This window comes from Tilletiaria anomala (genome assembly GCF_000711695.1).
Source record: "Tilletiaria anomala UBC 951 chromosome Unknown K437scaffold_85, whole genome shotgun sequence".
Taxonomy (NCBI): Eukaryota; Fungi; Basidiomycota; class Exobasidiomycetes; order Georgefischeriales; family Tilletiariaceae; genus Tilletiaria; species Tilletiaria anomala.
Genome location: NW_013546937.1, coordinates 43,133 through 62,816, shown reverse-complemented (window position 1 = coordinate 62,816; position 19,684 = coordinate 43,133). Strand labels below are relative to the sequence as shown.

The 19,684-nt window shown below is 57.4% G+C and overlaps 8 protein-coding genes across 8 annotated transcripts; 3 read left to right on the top strand and 5 right to left on the bottom strand.

Annotated features, from left to right (window-relative positions):
• Positions 1 to 630: 630 nt before the first annotated feature.
• On the top strand, positions 631 to 4,362 carry K437DRAFT_181546 (uncharacterized protein). The gene has a single exon (XM_013386109.1). It carries the CDS (start codon positions 849 to 851, stop codon positions 4,266 to 4,268), a length of 3,420 nt encoding a protein of 1,139 aa, XP_013241563.1. The 5' UTR covers positions 631 to 848; the 3' UTR covers positions 4,269 to 4,362.
• K437DRAFT_181580 (uncharacterized protein) lies at positions 4,362 to 6,002 on the bottom strand. Its single transcript, XM_013386108.1, has 2 exons — positions 5,330 to 6,002; positions 4,362 to 5,264 (listed from the first exon to the last, which is right to left on the bottom strand). The coding sequence occupies exons 1-2, from the start codon at positions 5,802 to 5,804 to the stop codon at positions 4,456 to 4,458; spliced, it is 1,284 nt and encodes a 427-aa protein (XP_013241562.1). The 5' UTR covers positions 5,805 to 6,002; the 3' UTR covers positions 4,362 to 4,455.
• A 786-nt stretch (positions 6,003 to 6,788) lies between these two features.
• K437DRAFT_227051 (uncharacterized protein) lies at positions 6,789 to 8,049 on the top strand (the record flags this gene model as incomplete). Its single annotated transcript, XM_013386107.1, has 4 exons — positions 6,789 to 6,885; positions 6,928 to 7,217; positions 7,288 to 7,561; positions 7,634 to 8,049. Coding segments are annotated over 4 exons (1,077 nt in total), but the record flags the coding sequence as incomplete, so codon positions are not given.
• A 517-nt stretch (positions 8,050 to 8,566) lies between these two features.
• On the bottom strand, positions 8,567 to 9,209 carry K437DRAFT_269847 (putative ubiquitin-conjugating enzyme e2-23 kda; the record flags this gene model as incomplete). Its single annotated transcript, XM_013386106.1, has 2 exons — positions 8,567 to 9,015; positions 9,086 to 9,209. 2 exons carry the CDS (start codon positions 9,207 to 9,209, stop codon positions 8,567 to 8,569), a joined length of 573 nt encoding a protein of 190 aa, XP_013241560.1.
• A 564-nt stretch (positions 9,210 to 9,773) lies between these two features.
• On the top strand, positions 9,774 to 11,446 carry K437DRAFT_249829 (P-loop containing nucleoside triphosphate hydrolase protein). The gene is made up of 4 exons (XM_013386105.1): positions 9,774 to 10,473; positions 10,556 to 10,885; positions 10,991 to 11,078; positions 11,163 to 11,446. Exons 1-4 carry the CDS (start codon positions 10,256 to 10,258, stop codon positions 11,193 to 11,195), a joined length of 669 nt encoding a protein of 222 aa, XP_013241559.1. The 5' UTR covers positions 9,774 to 10,255; the 3' UTR covers positions 11,196 to 11,446.
• K437DRAFT_275589 (uncharacterized protein) lies at positions 11,162 to 15,819 on the bottom strand. Its single transcript, XM_013386104.1, has 8 exons — positions 15,770 to 15,819; positions 15,392 to 15,696; positions 15,024 to 15,309; positions 14,503 to 14,958; positions 14,355 to 14,443; positions 14,170 to 14,287; positions 11,532 to 14,104; positions 11,162 to 11,460 (listed from the first exon to the last, which is right to left on the bottom strand). Exons 2-8 carry the CDS (start codon positions 15,551 to 15,553, stop codon positions 11,437 to 11,439), a joined length of 3,708 nt encoding a protein of 1,235 aa, XP_013241558.1. The 5' UTR covers positions 15,554 to 15,696; positions 15,770 to 15,819; the 3' UTR covers positions 11,162 to 11,436.
• A 528-nt stretch (positions 15,820 to 16,347) lies between these two features.
• K437DRAFT_258471 (uncharacterized protein) lies at positions 16,348 to 17,556 on the bottom strand. Its single transcript, XM_013386103.1, has 2 exons — positions 17,457 to 17,556; positions 16,348 to 17,395 (listed from the first exon to the last, which is right to left on the bottom strand). The coding sequence occupies exon 2, from the start codon at positions 17,234 to 17,236 to the stop codon at positions 16,415 to 16,417; it is 822 nt and encodes a 273-aa protein (XP_013241557.1). The 5' UTR covers positions 17,237 to 17,395; positions 17,457 to 17,556; the 3' UTR covers positions 16,348 to 16,414.
• On the bottom strand, positions 17,335 to 18,461 carry K437DRAFT_181480 (uncharacterized protein). The gene has a single exon (XM_013386102.1). The coding sequence runs from the start codon at positions 18,162 to 18,164 to the stop codon at positions 17,433 to 17,435; it is 732 nt and encodes a 243-aa protein (XP_013241556.1). The 5' UTR covers positions 18,165 to 18,461; the 3' UTR covers positions 17,335 to 17,432.
• Between the last annotated feature and the right edge of the window lie 1,223 nt (positions 18,462 to 19,684).

Below are 19,684 nucleotides of genomic sequence, written 5' to 3'. Positions count from 1 at the left end.
GTCGCTGCCGTCGAACGCCTACGCCGTCCCCTGGGTGCGCGGGTAGCATCCCGTCCGTGATCACGCGCGCTTCGCCGGCGCTTGAGCGATCCATCGCGCAAAGGTCGCAGCATCTGATCCACCTGCTGGCACAGACAGCAGGCAGTGGATCGGGGCCTGCTAGAAAATATCGCATAGCAAGCGGCTCAGGCCCAGGTGCCGCCCGTCTTCACTGCATAGCATAACATTGCATATAGCACATGGCATACATGTGGCCATCCATCGACCGCCAGCAGCAGCAGCTTCGAGCGTGAACCACTCGGCCCACCCATCCATCAGGCCTCAGCTGCGCAGGAAGCCGAGCGTCAGAACTGCCTGTGAACAGAATCAAGTCCCCCTTTCTCCTTGGAGCCGGCGATGGCGCACCCGTCACGCAGCGTCGTCATGGACGCCCTCGCCACCGAACCCTCGCTCCAGATGGAGCACGGCTGGGAATCAGTGAATGGCAACGGCCCGAAGAAGCTGAGTTCCATGCAAGTCGAGAAGGTGCACCACCGCTTTCCGCTTTCCGTAGTGTCCAGTGCCGTACTGACGCTCCAAACCTCTTCCTGCTCTTGCTCTTGCTCCTGCCTGATAATTGCGACCTGACCCAGGCTGCTCAAGCACTGCGCTCGCGCTTGCAGCTCGCAGCCAAGTCGACGTGTCGAGCCGCCCCCTCGCTCTTCCGCTCTATCCAATCCACAGACCAGCAGCAGCAGCAGCCCGTATCCCCTTTGTTCCGGTCGAGCGCAGCTGTCAACCATTTCCACGGCAGCAGTGCGCCGACATTCACGAGCGACGTGAGCAGCGATGATCCGCCGCGTCGGCGCATGCAAAGCGCCCGCTCCATCCTCCCCGTTTCCGCCGCCTCTCATTGCCAATCCTCCTACGGAGCGAATGGAAACTCTTTACCGGCGTCGTGTCGCACACCAGCGAAGCTGCCACCAGCCTCTGCGTCCTTCTCCTCGGCCGAACGAGCAGCAGCGCCCATCCAAGCAATAGCAGCAGCAGCAGCGAGCATCGACGACCTGCTCGCGAACGCGTCCGCGCGCGCCGAGCGCGCACACACCTGTGCTCTATCCTCCCCCTCCTCCTCATCCTCCTCCTCGTCGTCATCCTTCTCCTCCACCTCCTCGTCAGCCGCTTCCGCCGCGTCTCCCGCCGCTTCGTCGGCCTTCTCGCCCGCTGTCACCATGTCCTCCCTGCACGCCGCCGAGCACGCCGGCTGGGTCGGGCACGTCGGGCCCATGGCCATGGCATCTGCGTCGGCGAGGGCAATGGCGGTCGATGACGCCGACTTCTCCGGCAGCGCATCCGGGACTGGGCCAGCAAGCGACGGCAAGAGCAGCGGCGGCGGCGGGGAAGATCAGCATCGCAGCGCGAGCCGCAGGCCACCCGTGCGCGTCCCGAGGACGCCGCCGCGCCAGTCGCGCACGATGCCCAACGGGCACGCGCAACCGAACGCAGACCGAGAAGGCCGGCACGAGGGCTCGCCAGCCGGCTTGTCCCAACCGTCCGGCACGACAGCAGCCGGCGCTGCGCGACCCGCTCGCCAGCCGCAGCGCAGCATCTACGAGACGGTCTTTGGCCCCGCGTTCAAGCAGCTGCACATCGAGCCCACGACGCCTCCCGGTTCCATCAGCGGTTCTCTGACCGCTACTCAAACGCAACAACAACAGCAACAACCCCAAAAACAGTCGCAAGCGCGGCGCGCTCCGCAACAACTGCGCAATTCGCCCTTTTCATCGACTGCTGTTAGTGCTGGAAACACCGCCTCCAGCTCGCCGAGCAACTCAGACATGACCGGCACGGCGTCGCTGCTTAGCCGCGCAGCAGCCAGTCCCCAGCTCGGCTCGCCGTCGCGCCCGGGCGGCCCGCGCTTCGATCCGCACAACCACCCGACGCAGGAGCAACGCAAGCGGGAACTGCAGCTCGCATTCGCTTTCGCACCGTTGCCGCAACTCTCGCCTCACCAGAAGCACCATCATGGTCAGCAGCAGCAGCAGCATGTGCCGCGCGAGGCGTTGGGGATGCGGGCGGGTATGCAGTTGGGTATGAAGGGTGAGCTGGCGCTCAGGCAACGTAGACAGAGCTACGCGGACGATCAGGTCCCGAACTTTATCGCTGGTCAGCGCCCAGCGTACCACGCCGCACAGCCGCAGCACGCGCAGCCTCTACCAGGGCAACAGCACCCGCTCGTTGCAGGTACCGCGGCTGTCACTGCCGCGGACGGCTCACAGCATGCACCGTACCCGCACCTGCACGGCTACGCGCAAGGGTATGCGCAGGGCTATGGGCCGACGTTCTGGCACGGCAGCCCACCGCATAACAGCAACCAGGGTATTCGCCGGCAGACGAGCTGGCACAACCATCGCGCCATCGCCGGTGCGATCAGCAGCGCTCCCTCGTCCAATGCGACGACCAGCGCCGCTGCTGTTGCCAGCACGACTCCGACCAAGACGCCCTCGCCGCGCCACAAGCGCATCGGGCTCGCCGGCCTCGGCATATCCACACCCTCGTCAGCCACGTCCAGCGCCGGCAGCCCTTTGCGCTCTGCAAGTGGGCGTATGCGCACGAGTAGCCGCGATGTCGCGCTCTTAGGCGCCGGCGGCGGTGCAGGAGGAAACACGCCAGATCCGCTCGCCTTTCTTCCCAATGGCCATCCCGCCTCTTCGCTCGCCAAGGACCTCGGCATCGCCCATCCCACGGGTGCAGGTGCCGCTCTGTCCCGATCGCGCAACACGTCGGTGAACGGCGTGCGATTCCAGCATCAAGGGCCCCACGACGCCAGTGGCGGCAGCAGCAGTATCAACAGCCTTGTCAACAGCGGCGACACAGCAGCGGAAGACGCAGCGGAGCGCGATCGCGTCGCATCTTTTCTTGCTGCGATCTCCGACGAGCGCAGCTCGGCTCGCATGGCCAATGGCAGTGGCGCTGGCGGCGGACAGTCCCCTTCGGCGCTTTGCACGTCTCCGCGGCGACCGCTGAGCGGGCGCCTCGGAGCGTCGATCGAATTGGGCTTTGCGCGACCGTCGCCACACGGTATGACGCCTCGCTCTGCTTCAAGCACCTCGTCCGCAGCATTCGCTGCCTTCACAGCAGGAGGGAGTCATTCGGGACTGACCGCGTCGCCCGCCGCGCATCGCAAGTCCTTCCCGGGGTCGCCGCGCATCAACGGAAGCGCGACTCTCAGCGATGCGAGGAGCGAGCCTGTTGGCCCTACCTCGACTGCTGGCCTGGGCTCGGGTTCAAAGTCGCGGAACGAAGAGCGCGCACAGGCGGAGCCAGACGAAGGCGAAGCGGCAGAACTCATGCTTCTTCTCGCCACGTCGCCGTCCCCAGCGACTGACACGAAGAATCGCAGCCGCTTCGCAGGCGCCACGCCCAGCCTGCTCGGAAACGGGCGAAGACAGCGCATCGATAGTAGTGGAGTCGCGCGGTCGTTGTTCCAGGATGTAGACCCGCTGCTCGACGGCTTGGGGGCGCAGAATATACGACATGATAGAGCACATAAGGACCTCATCAACTCGCAGGAGTCTGATACGACGATGCTCAGCTTGGCACCTTCCGCGGCCATCGGCTCCGACACCACACCCGTCAATTCATCTTCCGCGTCCAATACGCAGGACGGCTCAGCCAGCGATGGTGAGAGCAACAATAAAGACAACTGCAACAGCGGGCAGATACAGACACCTCCTCGGGTCCCTCCCTCTGCGCGCCTTCCCCACGCCTCTGATGTCATACCAGAGGACTGCGTGATGGCGAGCGATGTGCTCGACGCTTCCGCCAACGCGCTCCTTCCTCTGCCTTCCACGCCACCAGGCGGCCCTCCTCGCACGCCCAAAGCACCCGGCACCAACTTCAGCTACGCTGATTTCCTCAACGTCAGCCCCAGCCCGCAGCCGCGTTCGCGGCGCACGCCGCGCATGCGCGGAGTTTCTGCCACCGGTGTCTTTGACCCCTTCCCATCGGAACTCAATGGAGGAGGGATGGGGATGGGCACGCCCAGTCGGCACAACGAGAAGGCTGGACGGTTCACCGACGTGGCTGAGTCGGATGCTACTGCGTACGTCTTCCAACGTGGGCCTCTGACATACGGCGATGAAGAGACTCAGCTGCAGAGCGAGGTGCAGACCTCGCCTGCTAACAAGGCATCTGGTAGACCGCGTTCGACTTCCAACGCTTCAAAGGACGACCCTTCCAAGCAAGAATCGCCCTCCAAACGGGCGAGGCTCGCTGCTGGGCCCTAAAAGGCTTTTCTTTTGGTCCTTTGCAATTTTCCTTCTTCCCTTTGCATTTCTTTGCTCTTGCTAAGCAATTGACGTCTGTTCTGTATCTCTAGTGCTGTCTGCAAGTATCCATGTAAACGAATGAGGGTTGAGCGGCCGGTCCGCAACATTACGATATGAAGAGACCACGAAGCACATATATGACACGCTAAGACAGGTTCGGGTTCGGTCTAAGTGGCGGATGGCCATCCTCGTCCGTTGCATCGGTTTTCGCCTTGCTAGCCTCCGCCTTGGCCGCTTCTCTCTCCTCCTCTTCTACCATCTCGATGTCGAGCGGGAACGTGAGGATGGCGGCGATGCCCGTAAGGCCGTTGAGTTGACGACCGCTTTCATGCAGTGAGCTGAAGATAGCTGTCTCACCACCTAGCGCGCGCACGTCCTCTACGAGCTGCACGAAGATTTTCCGCCTCGCCGGGTCAGCTGATCGGAAGAGGCCGTCGGAGATGAGTAGCGTGCCGATGGCTCCCCGCGATGCGGCGAGCAACACGTGCTTCTCGCCGTACCAAGCGCGGTGCTCATCGGACGAGAGCATACGCATGAATTTGTCGAGCAGCGCACCTTCGCGCGCAAATTTGGTGTCCTTCAGTTGTGCGCTGACCTCCGGACTGCGTATTACCTCCATGAGGGAGTGGAGATGTGGACTGTTGCAGTGGATCTTGATCAGCTTACGCTTCGATTCGCTGCCTATTAGCGCCTTGTCGCCTCGCTTTGTCGCCTCGGCCAGAAGAAAATCGTATACGCTGTCCTTGGTGAATCCTGGACTTGCAAGGATAATCAAGCGAATGGCTGGAAGCTGCAAGAGCTTAAGCACTGCGTTGTAGACCTGCGCGTAAAATCGCCCAGTCGCTTTGTCCGCTGAAGATGTGGGCAACCCTTTTCGCTTTCGAGGAACAGGAACGTCTATCCGTTGCCGCACGACGGTCATGTGTTCCGTTAGCAAGCACACAATTGCCGTCCCTTGGAGAGCATGATAGTCAGCATACCTCTTCGAAGCACGAACTCAACCGTCATCATGGACTTACCCTCTCCCAACACCACCGCTCCGACTTCTGCCCTTTGCCCTACGTCAGAACTTTCTTGCAACCGCTCCAGATGCACGGAATCCCATGTCTCCTTTGTGATTGTGAGCGGTCGGTTGCACTCAAGGTCAAGAGTATGGAATGCTCCCATCTTGACGTGCTGGTTCTCTTCGACGACCCTTCCAGAGACTTGCAATGTGACACCATCTCCTCCCGAGCCGCCGCCCAGCGCGCCTGCTGAGGAGGTTGCAGCCACATCATCTTGTGTACCATTAGCAGCTGACGTCGACCCTGTTAGCGGGTCTGGCGGCGCGGAGGATCCAGTAGCGTCAAAGGACACTTTTGTGACTTGGATAGTGAGATTCAATTTAACTCTGTGTGACTCTATCGAGCCGGTGCTTGATTCAGATTGGACCCGTCGGACAGCAGCAGCACGGATGGAATCGCCCTGCTCGATGAGATTGTACAAGTGGTACATGTCCTCACTATCGTTCACAATTCCGGTGCATAGGATATATTCAGCATGAAGTGCCACTTGGCGGCTTCAAACACTCACTCTTCCTCAGGAATCAAGGTCACTTTGCCCGACCCGTCTCGCTCCAGATGCCGTGATGTGACCTTCATGCTTGTAAGTTTGCGCTGCTAACAGCGTTGTTTCGGTGACCAACCTGAAGCGTACACGGAGACGAGCGCTGGAAGCGTCGGATTTATCCAGCTCTGAGCGACAAGAAGGGGCAATTTTTCATCATTGACGAAGCATGGTAAACCATGAACCACGGCAGCCTCACAAGTGGATGAGCTATGTCCTCAATGGACCAACAAAACGTCACCAGCACTCAGGCATCACTCGTTGGTGAGGCTCACGTCACAACGACCAAGAGATTTTTGGGCTGCGGCGCTCAACTTTTTCACGTCTTTGTGACCTCCCCACATCAACATCAACTCCATGCTAGTAGGGGCTCACTACAGGCTGGCTTCTCTCATGTTATCCCGAGCCACCTGTGCATTATCAGAGCACCTACCCGCTGGAGACTTTCCTTGCAAGTATAAAGTGCACCGAGTCACTCTTTTACCCGGGTCAAAATGTCGTTTGCATTCGATTTCGCCAACGAGGAGCTGGACGAGTCCTCTGATGCTCTTGGCCCTCATGGGCCGTCCACATCCGCCCAGCTCGGCTCCGTGTCTCAAGCAGCAAAATCCGACAAGGCAAAGGGGAAAGCAAAATGTCTGGAGATTCCATTAGAAGAGCTTGTTAGTGAATCGACCGCTAGCAGTGTTGATGATTATTGTATTCTAACATTGCATCACGGGCGTTCTCCCATGCCAGCTTGAATACTTTCCACCTCGTCTCTCCTTTTCTTCCCTATCGGTGCCTCTGCGCAAGTCTTCGGCCTTTGCCCATGGTCCGTCTCAGGCCCCTGAAAATGGACCCTCGGATCCGTCTGCCGTCAAGGAAGACTGGGTGATACTTCGCAGGCGTGATCTGTTCGATGCGCGGTTCCAGCTCCTTACCGCCCACATTGATGCCGACAACGATGAAGACGAAACTGAAGCCTTCGGTTCTGAAAGATTCGGCAGTTCGGACTCTCGACATGTAGAAGCCATTGATGCGAACACCGACTTGACACCGGGTGTATACGAGGGGGGTCTCAAGACGTGGGAATGCTCGATGGATCTCATTTCCGTGCTTCATGACCGCTTTGGAAATGGTGAAGGTGCAAAACACCATCTGCACGGTGCATCTATCCTGGATATTGGCTGTGGCACGGCCTTGCCGTCTGCCTTTCTGCTGAGCCTTCTTTTGAACGAAAAGTCTGCACGGTCGTCGGAGCTTGAGAAGGGCAAGACAGAGCTGTTTCTTCTCGACTACAATTTGCAGGTGCTGCAGCTGGTGAGTCGTGCACGCCCTCAGAATATAGCCCTCTGCGCCGCTGATCGCGACATCATCGGGGCACCTGCAGGTGACAGTGCCCAATCTCGTGCTAGCCTGGTATTTCTCAGACGCCGCTGCCTTGATCCGAGAGAAGTACCCGATAGCACCGAGCAAAGCCAAGAAGAGCAACGACGACGAATCTACAACCAGCTCTACCGCCTCAAACTGGACAGCGAACGGCGAGGAAGCCGCCGAGGTTCCCATTCACCCGGACCTTCTCTCTGCTTTCCTTCAAGCACTCAATTCACGCGGAATCACGCTGCGTTTCTTTGCTGGTGATTGGGCCGGGTTGCAAGCCGCACGTTGGGCAACAATGCCAGACGCATCCAACATGCCTACAGCGATGATGGCGACTGCAGTTCCATCTTCTCTAGCACCATACGATTTGATCTTGACATCTGAGACAATCTACTCGCTCGACTCACTGCCGTCGCTCGTCCAACTGCTCTCCGAGTGCAGCCGACGCTCCTCGCCGCTCGCCTCCTCTGCCTCCGCGCAGCGCGTCTCGCGATATCTTGAGAGCACATATCTGAGCGAGAGAGCCGCGAGGATCGAGCAGCAGCCACGGCACCCTTCATCCACACTTTGCCTCGTAGCTGCCAAGGTCCTGTACTTTGGAGTCGGAGGTGGCGTGCAGGCGCTCAAGCAAGCAGTGATCTCACATCAGCGGGCTTCCGACCCTGGCGAGATCCATAAGAGCGGAGAGGTAGATGCAACTGGGTGGGTGGAGGAGATCGACCGGGTACAACAGGGAGTCGGCCGTGTCGTTCTGAGTGTTGGTTGGGCGTGATCGGCACGCTGGGAATTCATGGACTCCGACGAGTTGCTCTGCGCCAAGGTATCAACGTTGTAGCGTTAAAATGTCAAGGACAGCTGGTCGCTGCAACATTCGTATATCAGTATCGTCTCATTACCAAGCTGTGAAGAGAGTACAACAGGATTGAAAGTCGTGGATGGGGTGTGAAGCAGGTCACGCGTCAGACGGCCTCTGTAAGGCGGGGGATCGTAGCGGGACGCAACGTGAAGAGGTTGACAGCGACTGCGGGTCGGGCGAACCTCGAACGCATGCGAGTTGATGAAGCACGGCCTGACCGACAAACTTGGGTGGAGAACGTAGTGTGAGGGCTATGGAGCAAGTTACACCTTGTGGTGTGCGCGGTGTACGGGAACATGCTGTATGTGCTGGTCGTGTCGAAGAGTGGGGATAATGCCGAGATGAGACGGGGGGTGGTGTGCGGGTTTGTCGAGTCATGCCACAGCGGAGATAGGTTGGGTGACTGAGATGAGGCGAAGCAGGCGCAAGATCATCATAACTCCATGTCGCCTGCAGCTTCTTCCTCGCTGAAGCTGCCCACGTCGCTCATCTCTTCTTCCTCGCTCTCTTCGCCTTCCCCATCCTCGCCGTCCTCCGCGCCAACAGCGTCTGCGCTCTCCTTTGTCGCATACTTCCTGACGTACTCCTTGACCTTTGCGTCGTAGTTCTTTGGCTCGCGCATGAGCAGCGCAGCAGCCTCGCCGTTGAGCGGATCCGTTGGGTTTGGATATCGCAGCAGCTGCGGCAGAAAGACTTCGAAGATGTTGATCATGTCGAACATTGGCGACCAGGTCTGATTGATCACGTCCAGACAGACTGAGCCTGATAACTCGTCGATGTTCGGGTGGAAGATGCGGTTCATGAAACCGATCGAAGGAGACTTGTATGGATATTGATCGGGTAGTTCGACGTGCACTTTCCACACTCCTCCCTCAAATGGCGCTGTGATTAGCAGATCGGGAGCTGTGTCAACCCGCGAGCCATGAATTTGCTGTCAGTGCATCTCACGTACTCTCTGCTGGCCCATGGAACCGCACGTAAAACTCCTGCATGTTGTCGTTCACGAGCGTTATCTCGTAGTCACTCATGAGCAGCTTCATGACATCCGTCTCGATCCGTCTCTTGGGCGAGCTCATCTTGCTGGGACTAGATATGCTGCGCACCGAAGGCGCAACAAGCTCCCGAATATGCGAGCGGGTTGATGTGAGTGCTCGAAACGAAGAGAGGGACGGCTCGAGTTGGAGACCGGAGTGTCTCGCGCGGGTACGTAGATGATTCGGGTCGAAAGCTGAGTCTGTTGTTGCGCTCCGGTTGGCTTTCGATTCGATGATGGCGTCACGCGATCAGATCAGCACGGAACTCCTCAGCAAACACGCTTGGTTGACGGGGTGCTATGGGCTTGGAATATCAAAATGAAGAGGATCCAATGTCTGCTGCTTGGTACGAATGCGAGTCGATCGTAGCTCCCTGGATTGAGGCGAAGCATTCTGGCCGTTTGCATATGCTACAGCGGTCAAGGTTGAATCGTCAGCAAGTACACTCTAGTGGTCGTGTTTGGCAAAGGCACAGCGCAAGACCGCAGCGCCACTCTCTGTCACGCTGGAGGCGAATGCCCATCTAAATCCGTGACAGATGAGGTGGCAGGTCGCTCTCATCTCTATTGTTGACAGGCTGGCATTGGACCTTAATAGGGTTACTTACATGCACACACACATCTTGCAACACAGCAAGAACCTGAGTCAGGATGGCCATCTAGCAGCAACAACGGATACGAACAGCCACCGCCAACCAACGTTTTAGCCCTCACGGTATCGGGCAAGATTGCGACCCGCATCGCATCCTCTGCACCCTCGAGTGTCAATCTGTCGTCAATATCGACCGGGTAAACACCCGAATGCTAACGCTTCTTCCGCTCGACGCCGGGATAGGCCGTCTGAGCGAACGATCGATGACTTGAATGCGTTCCACTCGCCAAGAGACGCGCCAGGTTCACAGAGCGAGGCGTGTCATCCTGACGGTAGTCATCGCCAGCAACAAGGCATACGACGAGGACAGGCCTGCAGGCAGGGCCGTATAACGATCCAGCAAATATCCTATCAAAGAAAGAGCCGCATTACGCCAGATCGAAGCCTCATATAACACTCGCAAAGGCGGCATCGATAGCGTGTGATCGCTGTCCAAGATGACCTCCATCCTGAATTCCATCATCCAATTCTTTCGATCTCTGCTCTTCTCCAAACACCTCGAGATATGCGTTGTCGGCCTACAATCCGCAGGCAAGACGTCGCTGGTGAACCTGCTTAGCTTGGGACAATTCAGCACCGAGATGGTGCCTACGATTGGATTCAACATGCGCAAAGTATCGAGCGGGAATACCACCATCAAGGTTTGGGATATCGGGTACGTTGTTCTTTCTCTTTCACTTTGTTACAAGCGATACAACGAGCTGAGACACCGGTCGCTCCTTCCTTATCTTCTACAGAGGCCAGCCAAGATTCCGAAACATGTGGGAACGATATTGTCGCGGAGTGTCCGCGGTTGTCTTTGTCGTAGACTCGGCACTGCCGCTACCATCTGACAATGGCGATGGTGCGGATGGGATCAGCAAAGAGGCTTCCACTGGCGCGGGCGATAGTGGTGGCGCTGATTCTGGCCCCACCAGTATGCACTTGCACAACCCATGGGTCATCGCAACGGATGAGCTCCACGCACTGATCTCGCGACCGCAGCTGGCTGGTATACCTTTACTCGTGCTAGCGACCAAGAATGATGTTGCCAGTGCAGCGCACGTGGATGACGTCATCCGTGTTATGTGAGTACCCAGCTCGCGCTCGCTCGTATGGCATTCGTCGAATCACGCGCATGAACACAAAGCTGATCGTGTTTTGACGCTATCCGCATTCCCTGATCACTCCAGGCGGCTCGACACGATCACCGGTCGCGAGGTAAGCTGCTACAGTATCTCGAGCAAGAACCAAGTAAACATTGACGTGACTCTCCGCTGGGTGAGCACGGAAGCGTGGAGCGTACCAAAATCCCCATCCTTTCCTTCCGTTGCGTTGACACCTTATGCCGCCCTCTTTTTTTAGCTTTGCGCTCGCTCTCCGCTCAGTCAGCGATGACAATCAAGGTTTCAAGCACAGCCGTTCCGCCAATTTTCTTCCTGTGGGAGCTCAGTGATGGGAAGCAAGCGATCCGCCGCTTTCATTGCTGTGGGCGACCCTCCATGTATCATAGACGCGGCCCCCGCCCTTTCTTTTCCTGCTGCTGACAAGACCCCTTGCAATAAGTGTCGCATACACTTGTACCCTTAGCATACAGCTGCGCTGGCGTAACAGCGTATCGCGCTGCGAAAATTCCAGTTTACGTGCCAAAGATGTGTTCAACCTGCGCAGAAGAGGCATGTGGTCAGATGGAAACTCGAGCGGCAGCATGGGAAGTGCTGCAGGACTGCTCACCTCGTCAATGCCGCCTTCTTTCGGCTGGGGCAATGGCTGCGGCGCAAACGGTTCCGGCTCATCTTCCACCGCCAGTGCATCGTCGGTCGACAGGTCGTCCAGGCCAAAAGGCAGAACAGGACGCAACGGCGACGAAAGCGAATTGGACCTGCTGCCGGTGCCAGAACAGCCATTGCTAGACTGCCGGCGGCGCATGCCTCGCTCTGCGAGCGGAGAGCCAGGTTGGGGAGGAGCGCTGTTGGCGAGGAATTTCATCTCCTTCGGACTGAGATGCTCCCACTCGTTCATGTTCTCATCGCGCAGCCTCGGTTCCCCTTCGCCCGCTTCGCCGCCCGCGCTACCAGCACCGTCATGCAGACCAAGGTCACCGATCGATGCGATCGACTCGCTATCGCTGATCGAGTCTGAGTCGCCGAGAATTTCACCCAGGCGAGCCCAGGCGGTCTCGGAGCCGTGTTTCGTCAAGCCCCACTTGCCGCTGCTCCATCCATCCGTTGGTTCACCTTCTCCGAAGACCTCGCCCAGCACGTCCTCATACGAGTCCAAGTACCCCTCGACGACGTCGTCTGGGATGTAGCGGAGTGTACCTGCAGTGCTCTCCGCATTGCGTCGCACGGGCGGCAGAACGTCACTGTCGAAGAAACTGACGTTAGGAGACCTCCCAGGCGACATGGGCTGTGCTGCTTCGCTATCATGCGTTTCGCCTGTGGGTGCCCCTCGACCTCCATCCGCGTTCTGCGCCGCAATTGCTCCTTGACCCTGTCCGGATTTGCCGCCTGTGCCACTGCCAGATCTGGATGCATTATAGAACTTGAGTAGTGAGCGCAAGGCCTGCTCTTGCGGCAATGACACGTCTACATCGGCATCGACGTCCGCTCCCGCAAGCCACTCGTCGCGCAGATCGGGCCGACAATTGAGATAGATGGCTGTGATCACTTTCATATTGGACTGCCTCCATTTGCGCCCGCAGAAAGGTACCTGACTTTTGATAACCTTGAGAGCATACAGCTGAAGCTGGGGATGATTTACTTTCAGCGTGCGCTTGAGGATGGCCGAGCTCTTATACTGTACGAGCAAGAGTATGCGGTGTACGCGTCGCTTCGTGAGCTTCTGTAAGATGCGCGTGAAATTGATGCTCGAGAAAAAGTTGCGCCACGAATAGTCCGAGATGTATTCGATCTCGTCTCCGCTATTGGTCATGTTAAGCTGCTCGTTGGGGCTGCCTGCGATGGCCGATGCACCGCCACGATTCGAGCGGAGGATGACCGAGTCTTCAGGTTGGGGAAGCCGTGGATTCCTTCCACAGAAAGTCTCGCAGTATTTGAAGAAATTGAACTGCTCCGCCTCATTGATAGATTTGACCGAATTTGCGACTTCCTGCAGTCCGAACATCTTGAGGATGAGCAGCAAACAATTGGAATCGACCAGGAGTTGAGAGAGGTAATGGAACTTCATGGCGTGACTTGCTTTGAACCATTTTAGGCAGAGCACAAGGATTGCACTGACAGCCTTGGACGTAATCTCGCGATGGCGTGCGACGTCGATGTCCTCAAGCGTAGGCGGTGGCGCTTCATCGGGCGAGACGCCTTCCGCCACGGCGCGTGCGTGCGGGCTGTTTGTGCTTGTCTGCGCGGTCACTGTGGCAAGCAGGAGCTTGAGCAAGACAATGACCGAGCTTTGCAGGTTTGGAAGCACCGCCCAGTAAAGCTGTTCGACCCGCTGCAACCGGCGTACGTCGGCTCGAACCTGACATAGTTTAGCGATGGTAGTGACGTATCGCGTGCTGTCAAGAACCGCGAGACTGTGGTCGGACTCGATCTTCTTGATCTCAACATCAAGTTCGCTTTCGATAACTTGCAGCAAAGCAAGCGTTGGCTCGCCTCTGCCCTTCAATGATTTGCTACCCATCGAGACATCGATGAAGGAATCAGAACCGTCCGAGCTGCCGTCGTTTGGAACGCTGCCATATGGTTCGAATTCGGCTGCGCCATTGAGCTGCAAGCTGTTTGCCAAAGGCTCGTTACGTTGCCGCAAAGTCCTAAAGAGGCTGGAAGTGGGTCCACCGGGGAGATCAAACGCCTTGAAGGTTGCTCCTCCTTCGGCGACCCCTCTCTCATCCTGGATGCACTCTTCCCGTAGCAACCACATCTGCCACAGCTCCAAGCTGATGTGCATGTGGTTATTGTAGAGCCGCGCAGCCTCTTCGACACTGAATGGGACCATTCGCCCACCCTGCACAGTCACACTGTACGGAAGGATGAACGGTTTAGTCTGATCGGTCTGGTACTTTTGCTTATTTGGCTTTGGCGACGCCGGGGGCGTTGGGGCGGGCGTAGCATTGTGAGGAGACGGAGCCGGCGTTGCTTCAAAGCCGCCACCGAGATCCCTGATGTCCCCATCACCTTGGCCAGTACTGAAACCGCGGCGAGGCGGTATCGGCAGGATGGCCGAAGCGAGCTTGTCGACTGGCAGGCTTCCCATCGCCCTGTTTGGTGGGACATATGTCGGGAACTTGGTCGTCATGTCCTGTTGGAAGCTTTGAAAGTCCAAAGGTGTTGCCTTGGTGACCGTCCCTACGGTATTGAAGAAGTTCCTCAGCCTCTTCTCGGTTGCTGCTGCTTGACCATTGGCTACTCACGCTTTGAGTCCGCCATAGGGCCCAGACCCTCGAGCTCACGCGCGATCTTTTTGCAGCGTTCTACGTCTTCCAGGCCTCCGAAGCAGGCAAGCAGAGATTTCCAAAGGAGCAGGAGGAGCTGTGCAGGGTAGATGATTTCAATGGGGGTTTCACACCTGCTGAGCTTTGGCACGCTTTTGACACACCTTTTTGACTGGATACCCTTTGGCTGGCTTCTCGCGCAAGACAGCTACCAGATTGAACAGGTATATCGGGAGTGGCGGATCCAGGCTCACTACATGTCTCGTCAGTATGGCGCTGTAGTGAGAGGTTCATGACTAGGACCACACTCACTCAGCTCGTCAGACCACTCCTCCTCTTCTCGCCCCGTCTCAACGAGGATGTACAGTTGGGCAAAATAGAGAGTGAGTTCGAGGTTGATCTCCTCCAAGTACTCTGCTTTGGACTGAGGCGTGAGCAGAGGTGTCGCTGCGTCCCCTTTTGCCGCCTCGTCTGGATCCGTCGACACTAGATGATCAGGCAGAGAGCTGAGATAGTCATGCTTCCAGCAAGCGATCTTGCATGCACCAAATATCTCGGCGAGACCGCCAGCCATACGGACCATACGCGCGTTCTCCTGGATCCAATGCAGCTGGTGCTCAGGTCCAGTTGTATCGGCGAAGCTGCCTTGCAGGAGGTAGGTCAAGGCGCGCGACGCCCTCACACGGACTGTCGGGTCCTTGACTTCGAGCGTCGTCAAAAGGGCGTCGACGGATTGACGGCGTACCGATGAAGGGAGCGATGTCCATGCTGTAAGCGCACAACGCGTTCAATAAGATAGTTCGTGCATACCAAGAGGGCAGAGACAGGCTCACCATACGAGCTTCTGCTTTTGCCCGCTGATGTAGACGCGTCCGGGTCAAGCTTCAAACCCAGCATGTCCAACTCAAGCGCCGACTCTTCGTGTGCTCTCCGAGCATCCTCCTCTGCAGCTGCTGGCGTATCTGCAGGGGGCTTCTTTGCACTCTGCAGGTCGCACCATTCTTCCCAGGCAGCGCGGTTCTCGCCAACTTGCGGAGCTTCGACGTACGAGAAAAACTCGTCGATCTCGTTTCGCAGCGTATCTGTGTCTGCGTTTGCCGGAAAATTGTACTGCTTTGTCTGCGTAGGCGCAAGATGGAATAATTCGATGCGTCAATATGGAATTACCGAAGCGCCTTTTCGATTCTGGACATTTGTTCACCTTGGGCACTGATGGGTGCAGGATATTCCTCAGCTGGGCCACTGCCACATTATCCCCGCGCATGCCCATGCCCATGCCCATACCCATGCCCATACCCATACCCATGCCCATGCCCGGGCCTTGGGCCTGCTCCATGCTGACCACATGCATAGAGTTCGCCATATTTGCGGGGGCCCTTCCCTGACGTCGAGATGATTATAAGGCGCTCACTTGGACGCATCGATCATGTCGATGATTGACAAGGCGACGTGCTGTCAGCTGTTGCGCCTAGTCCTGCACCTTTGCTTATTCGCCAGCAATCCGTCCTAAAAGGGTATGACGCAAAGAGTGAGCGAGGCTGGAGAGTCCAAGGCGAAACACAAGCTAACATAGCCTTGCCTTTTGTAATCTCTCCCCTACCGCAAGCGTCTGAATTACCAACAAGTCACTCCAGGATTGACAGCGAGACTTTTGAAGCGAGGACTCGAGGTTAGGTGAGACGCAACATCCCTGGTCGCGGACGGCGTGTAAGTCCAGCCTCTGCGGAACTCAACGCGCTCCTCGCTGTTTCACAAATCTGACTTCACAGCAGCACAGCTCCACACGATGAGACATTGAGACCCCAGCACAACCTATACATATCTAACCCCAGTCAAGCTCGTTTTGTACCACGATACGAAATGTGACCGAAATTGGGGAAAATTGCAAGCGCATACGGGTCGACAGCTTGCGACCATGAGATAAACCAGCCTTGGATCATCACAACATACATAAGCTGTCCAAAAAGGTGGAAATAGTAGGACAATACGGAATGTCTATACACGCCTGATGAGTACGGTGGCGCAGACGCTTTTTCGGCGTCGTCTTCAGGAGCTCGCAAGATGAGGCAATGAGATGTCGAAAAGTCGGGGAGACCAAGATCATTCCAGAGGATTCGTCCGACCGGTCTGGCAATGCCAATTCGCAGTCACCAGCAAACGGGCGAGCAGGCAGGAAGCGGGAGGGACAGTCAGCGCAGTCGCGAAGTGTATGCAAGCCGATCAGTCAGCAACGCACCTGCTCATCATCAGGTGGTGGACCACCGCAGCAGAAGAGCCACTCCGTCCACCAGGCGACTCGCCTACCTTCCTCATGAGCCCCCGCGGGTCTAGAGTGCAGTTGCCCGTGTCGACCGCGTCCCTGACCCGTACCAAGCTGCACTTGACGCGGAGTGACGGCACCTTGCTCCTCACTGTGCCCATGTGGGTGCGAATCCTCCTCCTCCTCCGTGTTATCCTCCAAGTCGATCTCGTTGAAACGCGAGTCCGCAGTGCTCTTGCGGGACGGCGGCGCGCGCTCGCCGATCTGCCTGGCTATCGCAGCCCCAGCACCCGCATCTCCGTCTATGGCAGCATGCCTGTCCTCCTCCACATCTTCCGTGATGGTCCCAGGTTTGCGCGCCAACTTTCCGTACGACGCACCGCCGCGCTTCATGTCGTATTTGCCAGTTGCATCGGCGTCCGTTGAGACGATCGACGGGAGCTCTTGTCCATCCGGACCGATCCTATGCCCCAAATGCCGCCGCACCACGGGGGTCCCACCAATAGTGACGATCGGGTGGTGCGCCGTCGGACGCGGCTTGTTGGAGGAGGCAGAGCGAGATAGCGTGCTTTCGTATTCTGGGTCCGAGGGATCGCTGAATGGGTTGTCAGTCGCGCGACCTTTTCCTTTGATGTCCGTGCCTGCATGGTGGGCTTCGCTCCCAAGTTGGCGCCGTGCAATGTGCTCTCCTTTTTCCACGCCGAATTGACTGCCACTGGAAATGTGGCCATTGGCCTTGTCGTTCGTCGAGTCTAGACTCGAAACCGATTCGCCTCCATGCGACATCCTCAGCAGGCTGTTCGTATTGCTCGCCTCTTTCGCACGGCCGAGTGTGCTGATCCGTCGTCCGAGCGAAGCGCGTTGACTGCCCAAAATGGAGTTGGACCTGGATGACCGTAGAGCCTTCCGTCTCTGGCGTTCCTCCGCAGCCCACCGCTCCAGATTCTGCAGAATAGAGGGCAGCTACTAAGAATTGTCACCATCAGAGCACATAAGATCTGCTCACCAGTTGAATATTCTGTGTGTCCTCTTCTTCCGCATTATACGACTCGCGCGGCAAATTTAGTTTCTTTCTGAAGCTTGAAAATCGGCGCGCAGAGCCTTCCTCAGCAGCATAAAGAGCTGTCCCGGACCCTTCGGCCTTGACATCCGGTTTTCCACCGCCATGAATGCTCGCCGCAGGTGTCAGATGATCTGTGCTTGCTGCTGGGCCCTGATTGGCGTCCCCGCCATACGTGCCTTCTGAACAGTCAGAAACGGCAGAGTACATTCCGGCTCGCCGCCCGAATCCTTGTCCCGCCAAAGCATCGAGCGGGGACTGTATATCCGAGAAGTTAATGTCTGAATTAACCCCTGGCGAATGCAGCAAGCCGAGATCGCGATCGACTGTGGCATTGCTTGCATAGAACCCCGAGGTATTCGTCGATAGGGAGGGCTTGAGACCGAGGTCGACCGCCTCGGTTTCAAGGTCATCTCGAAGGCCCGTGTAAGAGTCTGAAGCAGAGTAGCTTGCCTGGACGGTGGGCGAGCTTTCTTCTGTATGTGGAGGTGAACCAAGAGGATGCTGGATGGCTATCCCCTCCGACATGTTCACCGAAGACAAGGCAGACTTGGTGCCAGCAGGAGGAAATCGACTGACGTGGCTGGCGCTGTCAAGATCGGCGTGCCCACAATGCACGTAGATGTATGGGCGGTTCGCAACAGCGGCCGACATGCCATCCGCAGACTTGGATCCCCAAGGCGATCAGGCTGTGGCGAGGTTCCGTCGGCGGTGCTCCATGGGAGAACTCGCACACGCGCGAAGGTGCGCTGATCTTATTCGTGTCCCTCGGGCAACAATTCTCACGACAAGGCTCGACAGTGCCGTTGCCTCCTGTTGCAGAAGCTGCACGCCGCAGAACGCGCTCTCACTTGGACTGCTGATTAACAAGCTAGGTCATCATGAACCGAATTCTTGGCCAATGCTCGAGGAAGTCAATGATACTGTATGTGCTGTGGGCTACCCGGCGGCTGCAGCCTGGAGTCGTCAAGTCGCCACACGTTGCCCGTTGAGCAGAAAAGAGATGAGAGATCGGCTTCCATCCAGACCCGCACCCACTGCCGCACGGTGGCAACCAGCGGCTCTGTGTGGTCAGGTGAATTGCGCGCCAGGTGCTGGTGACTGATCCAGAGCACTCCCTCGCACGCGCCCTTTCGTCCCTTGTTGCTTTAGGGTCCTGGACTAGAGTGAGACTGCTCTGGCGCCCTAGTAGTCTGTGTAATCTGTGGCCACCCCCCACCCCCCCCCACACACACGCGTTGAGTGCTTCATGAAGCGCAAGTTTCGCCCCTGTCCACGCCTCTTTGGATCTTGAAGCTGCAGAGCTGCTTCGAAAGCGTGCGCTCTGGTATCCTGTTGGCCAGTTCGTCCCATGCCAATGCTGGATGGCCATGTTCCAAAGCATAGGATGGCGCGAGAGTGGGTGCCTGGTGCCTGTATGCTCAACAGTAGCTGCTGCAATTGCGCTCGGACTCGGCGACGCCGGATCCAGTCAGCCCATCGCTGTGGATGAGACCGCCTTCGGGCCACGCGACGCTCAAGGGGTGCTGTCGATGTGGGACGTACAAGAATGGTCATGCATCTCAATGGTATTTCAGACAGTGACATACACTTGGTGAACATTGCATCCGATTCGGAATGGCTAGCGGCTAGGCGCCGATGCTCATGTTGGAGAGATAAGAGGGACACATTAGCAGGCGATCACCGAACGTTTAGCAAGCGATGCCATGCCAAGTGTGGAATCTGTAGGAAGCCATACTGCCATGCCCCTGCCGCTCGTCATATATATATACTCTCAGAGGTGACGCAAGGAACAAAACCATCGCATATGCTGCCGGGATATTGGAGATATCCTTGCCACTCGTTATATGCCTGGCGAGCAGGCAGCCGCCCCCAAACAACTGGAGTACAGGAGCTGCTCGGAAAATACCTCATGCACGTTGAGCAGCTCGCCACTTCTGCTAAAACGAGTTTTTCGATTTGCATAGAAGCTAAGAGCGTGCTAAACGTTGTCAGATTCAGATGATTTACGGCGTGCGAGATGCATGTGACGCAGCAAGTGCACGGGGTGTACATGCATTAAAAAAGGAAGGATGAACCCCTCACGCAGGGTTACGCGCTCGAGCCATGCGTGCCCAGCAGTGAAGAAACGCCATGAACCGTCATGACGTGCTTTTGGCCAAGTTGCTCTCATC

Bases quoted from the DNA above. Each gene is read 5' to 3' on its own strand.
- K437DRAFT_181546 (XM_013386109.1), top strand. From the start codon at position 849: ATGCAAAGCGCCCGCTCCATCCTCCCCGTTTCCGCCGCCTCTCATTGC.
- K437DRAFT_181480 (XM_013386102.1), bottom strand. From the start codon at position 18,164: ATGTCGGCCGCTGTTGCGAACCGCCCATACATCTACGTGCATTGTGGG.
- K437DRAFT_249829 (XM_013386105.1), top strand. From the start codon at position 10,256: ATGACCTCCATCCTGAATTCCATCATCCAATTCTTTCGATCTCTGCTC. The intron at 10,886-10,990 runs GTGAGTACCCAG...TGATCACTCCAG, and splicing joins GATGACGTCATCCGTGTTAT to GCGGCTCGACACGATCACCG. The intron at 11,079-11,162 runs GTGAGCACGGAA...CTCTTTTTTTAG, and splicing joins TTGACGTGACTCTCCGCTGG to CTTTGCGCTCGCTCTCCGCT.
- K437DRAFT_258471 (XM_013386103.1), bottom strand. From the start codon at position 17,236: ATGTCGCATGGAGGCGAATCGGTTTCGAGTCTAGACTCGACGAACGAC.
- K437DRAFT_181580 (XM_013386108.1), bottom strand. From the start codon at position 5,804: ATGTACCACTTGTACAATCTCATCGAGCAGGGCGATTCCATCCGTGCT. The intron at 5,265-5,329 runs GTAAGTCCATGA...ATGCTCTCCAAG, and splicing joins AGCGGTGGTGTTGGGAGAGG to GGACGGCAATTGTGTGCTTG.
- K437DRAFT_275589 (XM_013386104.1), bottom strand. From the start codon at position 15,553: ATGGCGAACTCTATGCATGTGGTCAGCATGGAGCAGGCCCAAGGCCCG. The intron at 14,959-15,023 runs GTGAGCCTGTCT...GTGCGCTTACAG, and splicing joins CAAAAGCAGAAGCTCGTATG to CATGGACATCGCTCCCTTCA. The intron at 14,444-14,502 runs GTGAGTGTGGTC...CGAGACATGTAG, and splicing joins GGAGTGGTCTGACGAGCTGA to TGAGCCTGGATCCGCCACTC.